Consider the following 7,166-nt stretch of genomic DNA (forward strand, 5'->3'; position numbering starts at 1 on the left):
ACACTTAAAAAAATATCTAAAAATATATATATACAAAATTGAAGCAGCATTAACTGATAGGGACAGCTTCAAAAATTAAGCCAGGCAATACTAACTACGTCGAAATCCGCAGACAATAATAATCTGAAATCCTTTCCTTGTGTTTACAAGTGAAAACCCCGAAATGATATGCAAAGCGCTGCTGAAGCTTGGCGTTTTTTGCGTTCTTTTTGTGGACAGCTTACGAAAACACGCGAGTGATGAAAAACTTTTGTGGAAAACTGCCAAATAACAAACGTAAGCCACTGACAAAGGCAACTGAGTGAAATTATGAAATGTTTAATGCAGCGCAACATGCAATGCAATTACGCACGCACAGAGCCGACGTGGGCGAGGGGTGGGCGGAAGTTGGCAGGGAAAGCCGAAAAGAGAGTTGGCAAAACTTGTGACAAAAGTGCCGGAAAACTTTTTGCCATAGTCTGATGAAAAACGTTTTCCGCGGGCTTAAGCCAATTTGTGCCAAACACAGCGAAAGCCGGTGGCAAAAACAGAATCAGAATCTGAAACAGAAACTGAATTTGAGTCTGCAGCAGAATCAGCATCAGAACCAGAAACAGAATCCGAATCAAGCAAAGTCGGAGACAAAGTTGCGCCAAATTAAAGTTGCAACAAAGTTTGCGACGTAATGTTCCAACTGCAGCGTAATGAGCACTGCAGAGATTAAAGCTAATATACCCTTAAACGGAATCTGTGCAAGAATCTGCGGCTCGTTTGCTCGTAATTATTGGCAATTTCATGGCAATAAAATCACAAGCGTGCAAAATTATGAATGATAACATTCGCCACAAAGCAGGTGGACTTTTATAACCACTCAAAGCGATTCATCGCTCGCCCTTAATCTGCTCCAAAAGCCAGCAGCTGGCAACAAGCGCGTTGCACTTGGCTTCTTATTTTGGGGCGTGCACCGCTTAAATAGCCGCAATTTTTATATTAAAATGTATATACATTAAACATATATACATGTGTTTGAGAAACTTGTTTGTAAGTGCCGCTGCGGGCCCTGCTTCCAACAGGCATCAAGGTGTGAACGCGTCAATGTGGCAATGTGGCAATGCTGCAATGAACGCCAAAAAGCCGAAGCCCAAGCTAAAGCAAAAGCAACCGCTGAAGCCAAAGCCTCAAAGGCTCAAGGCAACCCAGCAACAGCTGATGCCGAAGCTCAACCGACCCTTGCCTTGCACGCTCTCTGCGCAATTAGGCCCTTTTTTGTAATTAATAAAAATTATAAAAGTCAACGACGAAATATATAAATGTATGAATATATATATATACATATATATATATAATATATACATAATAATAATAATATATATATATATATAATATTTATATATATATAATATAACAGACTGTGAATTTTTTGCTTTATTACATTATATACCATAGAACACTTACGAGTGCTCTAGTCGGGATTGCCCAGCTAAGAAATACCCTGAAAGAAGAGCTATCCATTCTACGCTTCTTTGATACATAGATTCCAAACAACACTTTCTCACACACATATACACACATATGAACATGCACACATAAGCACGATCTCTTTGGTAGCTTGTGGGCTTTACTATGGGAACTTAATTGCTAAGTAACTTTTGTTTAAATGCACTTTCTAAATGAAATTTTCAGAGCGTAATAAAAGTATTCAGATGTGTTTATTTGCCAAGTATTTTAAATACTTTTCTTTAGGAAATTTGGGGTAAAATCCGATATCTACAACAACTTTGTATTCATTACAGAATTCCTTACAGCAAATGCAATGTTTTCATCTTAGATTTACATGCAAGTTGAGCCTAAAAGGCAAATTAGTTATCAAAAGAATAATAAACTCATAATGCATATGGAATATATAGATATTAATATCAAGTTCATACGTACGGACAGACACTCAGTTGGGCTCAGACGGACTAGGCTACATCAACTCAGCTCGTCGTGAGCAATAATATATAGACTATGGGATCTGCTGTGCCTCTGCCTTTTCTATATATTTTATCAGAACCATTTTAACCAACCCATTTTCAATGGGTTCAGAGCCTAACAAGGATTATATCAGCTACAAATGACTGTAAGTCCAGCAAGTTCTATTATTAATACTCCTTTTTTTACCTTCTATAGTAAAAGAGTTGTATGTATATTTAAAATATATCATATACATTGTATATTATATATATTAAGTATTATATTTCCATAATCATATATTGTGCATATTTTCACATATTATTCTCTATATATAGATTTTTTCCAATTTTAATTTTTGTTGTGTGATTTTATTTTATATTAATAATTTTATAGTAAATATTTATGGATTATAGAATTATATTATATCATATATGCTAAGTCTTATGTCATATATTATCTAAGTACTTTTATATCTTTAACAACAGACATCAACATCTCTCTCTTCTCTCCACTATTTATTTCTCCCTCTATCTCTATCTCCTCTCTTTTCATTCTCTGTCTCCCTCTTGTCCGTCTTGCTCCTCTTCCCACTCTATTGCTGGTCTTATAACTAATTTCTTTTTGTCTCGCCTCAGTTTTCTCTCTGCTCTTCTTATTGCCCTAGCCGAGATTAACAAAAGCCTAATGTATATAGACTTTTTCTGTGAGTAGATATGACATTTGTCTAGCTGGCAACGCGTTAGCCACGCTTCTTGTTGCCAAAGGATAATGGGCTACCAGGTGGGTGTACTAAATGGCATGCTCAAGGTGCTGCCAGTTGCTTGGCTGCAGTTGCACTCATCCTGTCATAATTTAGTGTGACTAAAGGCGCGTGCAGCGTGGCCGCTGCCAAAAACTGGACACACGTATCGCGATTAGCCACGCATGCGCGTAGCAAAGGGAAGCGAAGGACAGCAGTCCCTGTGCCCCGGAGCTGTTGACTAGTTAGTAGCTTGGAAAATGTCAACTTCGCATGGGTCGCTTGATTTGGCACGCTTGCTGCTGCTGCTGCTGCTGCTGCTGCGGCTGCTTCTGGACATTGCAGTTTTAACTGGTCCCTCTTAATGTCCAGTCATAAAATGCAATTTCAAGGCTGCTGTTGCTGCCGTTTCGGTAGTCCCTTAGCTGTTGCTGCTGGATATCCCTTTGTCTGTTGCTGCTGCTGCTTCATGGAAATGCATTTCACAAACGGCAATCTGCAGCTCATACGTTGCAAATATTTTGGTCCAAATGAATTTCAAGCTGCGTCAAATAGCCTTCAGGGTCTCGTGCCCTCTGTCTTGTGACAGGCTCGTGCTGTGCTGGGCTGCTGCTGCTGTTGCTACTGCCGTTGTTTCTGGTCCTGCTTTTGCATTGTTTATCAATTAAATACAACTAACTGTTGTTTGCGCATCTTGCGGTTTTGCTCAGGTGCAAAACAGCTGCCTGTCAGAAGAAAACAAAAGCACATTTCTAGAATATACCCCAGTAGCAATGCGTCGAACGAACCCTTCACAGCTGTTCGTCTGCAAGTTCAGGTGAAAAAACGTCTTTGGGAAAAACCTCTTCAACTACAATATTATTGCAAAGATATTCACAAATTGATTCTACTTAAGTTATTTAACTTTTTATATCTTCCAGTTCTACTCAGGCCATATTAAGTTTTTTTGGTCATGTTTAGAGTTTTAATAGTGCTTTAATGTTGCTGCGTTGATTGATTCTAATTGAAAGGAACATTCTCGTTTGTGAATTGATGAATTATGGAATATCTTTTAATAAACTTTTTTTTTGTTTGGCATCAACAATTTTAAAGCATAAAAAAAAACGATTTGTGGCTTCAGTTCTTACTATAAACTAGAGCCTTGAAAGTTACACAACGTGATGCTCGATCAAAAATATATAGTGACTCTATCCACATCCCTATATATATACTATATATACTATAATCACATGTTTTGAGCTTTAAACTAAAGATTTAAGAATTGTAGGCGTGCTCAATTGATTTACCAATTGTGGCAAATTGGAAAATAGTCTTAGACCCTGAGAGAGTATTATGCAGTCGATAGCGCCCGACTGCTACATACTGACTTGTTCAATAATATAATTGAACAATTTTCTAAGCTTTGCCTTGCCATGGCTTATACTTGGGCTCTGAAGTGTTATTGGCTTACTTTCATGTCCGTCACTTAGGTAACTAATTTATCATGTTGCATGAGCGGTTGATGCAATATTTGAGTAGATGTATAATTGAGCTAATGGCTGAAGCAAGAAGCAGATGCTGTTGTTGTTGCTGGCACTTGAGCCCGTGGCGAATTGCAACAATTGCAACTAATTGGGGCAGATGCAGTTGAATCGTATCTAAGCTGCACTAAGTACACTCAGAAAATTGAATATTAATGCGAGAGCCAAGGCACTCGAGGAAGGCCGGGCCAGCAAATTGCAACGCATTGCATGCAACAAATTACGGAACATGCCAACTCTCTGCCTGCCATAGCCAAATGCAATGAAGCGAACCATTTTGCCCTCCCTTTTCTCTGATTCTCTCTTTGTCCGATCACTCTGCTTAAGCCATTCGATATGCCACACACACACACGCAGCTAGGCAGCCTGCTGCAGATGCTGCTGGGCAAGGAAGTCGCTCGCATTTGCTTTCTTGTTGTGAGTTCAAAGAGCCCAAAGGACATTTCATTAGTAGTTTTTGCATCTATTCGGTTCGTTGCCGAGCGTTGAAAATTCCGTTTCGTCACAAGCGATTTGCTCTTTTCACAGTTTCCGCTGCGCATGCGCAACAGCCAGCCACAGCGCAACACTGCCGGCTGCGCTCCGACTCCGCCCGTGGCACGCTGAATGTCTGTCAACCTCGTAAATCCTGTTTGAAATTAAGTGCGTCGTTGCGTGCAGTTGAGTGTAACGAATTTCTTATTTGATTTTCTACAATGTGTTAACTTTTGTCGGAAATACAAATTCAGAAATTGGCAACGCTTTTAGATTTTCAATCGCTACAATACGGACGTCTCGGCCGCAGGCGTTGGTTGCAAAATTTTATTTTTCGTTTCTGGTAAATAGCTGACAACGAAAATACACGCGAAACATGAGAAAAGAGCAAATACAATAAATATTGAGGAGGGCGTAGAGCTTTTCAGGACAAGTGGCACAATGATCGTCACCAGTAACATAAAGAGCCAGGAACACATGGAAACAATTGCAACACCAAGTGGCTTCACATTATCCGAAAACAGCTCGGACATAATGAACCAGGCAAGCGGACCGAAGCCCAGCGAGTGTCCAACGACAAACAAAATGCTGGCTCCAATTACTATCCAGACCATGTCGGAGTGCACTAGAAATTGCAGGTGTATGGCCATTATGATGGAGGCGATCAGCATTATTAGGGCCGACACAAACAGCCACATTTTGCGGCCCGTGCGCTCAGTTAGAAATGTTGAGACATATGTGGTGATTAGTTGGGCTGCTCCAAAGCCGATTAAATACTTTTCCAAGTTCGTCTTCACACCGTTCAGAGTAAGAATGGGTTTTAAATAAAAGATGTAAGCGTTTATGCCCGTCACCTGCCGCAACAACATCAATGTAATCGCAAGGGCCAGGCCCTTGACCGCGGCACTTCCAGACATTTCCTTTTTGAAGCTTGACTTTGTCGCTAATTGCGTATTCCGTAAAGCTTCCACTTCAGATTGAATATTTACATCGGGGTCACGTAGCCACTTCAAAATGGCCTCCGCCTTCGCTGTATCATCTCTTTGGATGTAAAAGACCGGCGATTCGGGCACCCAATAAAGTAAAATTAAGTAAATAACTGGTAGTATGGCGCACGCAAAGTTGTAAATCATCAAGTTATTCAACGTTCCTACAATGTAGGCATAGAGGTTGCCGTGTACGAGCATAAAATGAAAGAAACAGGACAACATTCTGCGATTTTGCATATCAGATATCTCTGTATTGTACCTGTTAACTGTCACGCCGATGCCACCGCTGCCCACGCCAATCAGAAATCGACCAACGAGCATCATGCTGAAGTGCTGCTCGGCAAGTACAAATAGCCAGCCGAATATACATGGCATCATCATCAGCGCCATGATCGGTTTCCTGCCGAATTCGACTGTCAATAGGACAGCGGGTATGCAACCGACGGCGCAACCCAATGTTACAATGGAGCATATGAAAACCCAGTGGAACATATTCGGCGTGAAGTTGTACGTCGTACCGACGATGCGTTCAACCGCTATTGGTCCCGACCATGCAAGGGACACGCCAACAATGAATCCGCCAAACGATGCCGCTAGAGCCACAAAGACAGAATTTGATACGCTCATTTGACATCCGAATTTACGCTTAAATTAATTATTAAATTAAAACAGCTAAAACATTTGGCCAGAACTTGTTACATAAATTTCAGAATTAAAAATATTTAATCGGGCTACTTGAATTTATAAGTTAACCTTTTCCTTTTTCAAATAGGTAGATTTATTTGAAAAGTGGAATTTATCTTCACATAAATTGCGCCAATGTTAATAGAAACTTTGCCTCTCGATCTGTTGTCTGCTAACTATTATTTCAATACATTAGAAGGGATCAGAAGGGGGACAGTACCTTATGCCCTCACACCTAGTGGCTAAGCCCGGTCACAACACAAATATATTGCTTTAGCCCAAAAAATAACAAAAAACAACAACAGCAGCTTGCCAGTTGCTGTGTTGTCCTTGCAAGGACATGTGTGCATGTGTGTGAGTGTGTGGCATACAGGTATCTGGCTGACTGCACAGCATCAATTGTAAAAGGATTATGGCTTAATTTTAAATGCGCATTCATTTGCACTCGCCTGCTGCAGCAGTCTCCTGCCATTGCCACTGCCACTGCCACAGCTATGGCTCCTTTTACAGCTCGTCAACAGCCGCACCAACGCTGCTGCTCCTCATCCGTCTCTCTCGCTCTTTCATCACTGTAAGCGGATTTCTGACTGCCGCCTGGTTTTTTCTCATTAGTTTTCAAATAGCTGCATTAGCAGACAGCGCACAGATAGAGGCAGAAAGGATATGGTCCATACATATGCCAAGAATTGCTCAATTTGTGGCATTAAGCCCCCTTCATGGCATTTGTATGGGCCAGCACTTTGTTCTCTTGGCGCATATTGTTTTGGCCTTGTTTGTTATTCCAGCAGTTTCCACTTTTTTTTGTCTACTCTACTTCTTCTGTTGACC

At 40.7% G+C, this 7,166-nt stretch overlaps 1 protein-coding gene across 1 annotated transcript; it reads right to left on the minus strand.

Annotated features, from left to right (window-relative positions):
• Positions 1-4,949: 4,949 nt before the first annotated feature.
• Positions 4,950-6,343, minus strand: LOC111594847 (facilitated trehalose transporter Tret1-like). The gene is made up of 2 exons (XM_023308318.2): positions 5,914-6,343; positions 4,950-5,706 (listed from the first exon to the last, which is right to left on the minus strand). The coding sequence occupies exons 1-2, from the start codon at positions 6,279-6,281 to the stop codon at positions 4,950-4,952; spliced, it is 1,125 nt and encodes a 374-aa protein (XP_023164086.2). The 5' UTR covers positions 6,282-6,343.
• Between the last annotated feature and the right edge of the window lie 823 nt (positions 6,344-7,166).

Source organism: Drosophila hydei, unplaced genomic scaffold, assembly GCF_003285905.1.
Source record: "Drosophila hydei strain 15085-1641.00,03,60 unplaced genomic scaffold, DhydRS2 tig00000060-arrow-pilon, whole genome shotgun sequence".
Lineage (NCBI taxonomy): Eukaryota > Metazoa > Arthropoda > Insecta > Diptera > Drosophilidae > Drosophila > Drosophila hydei.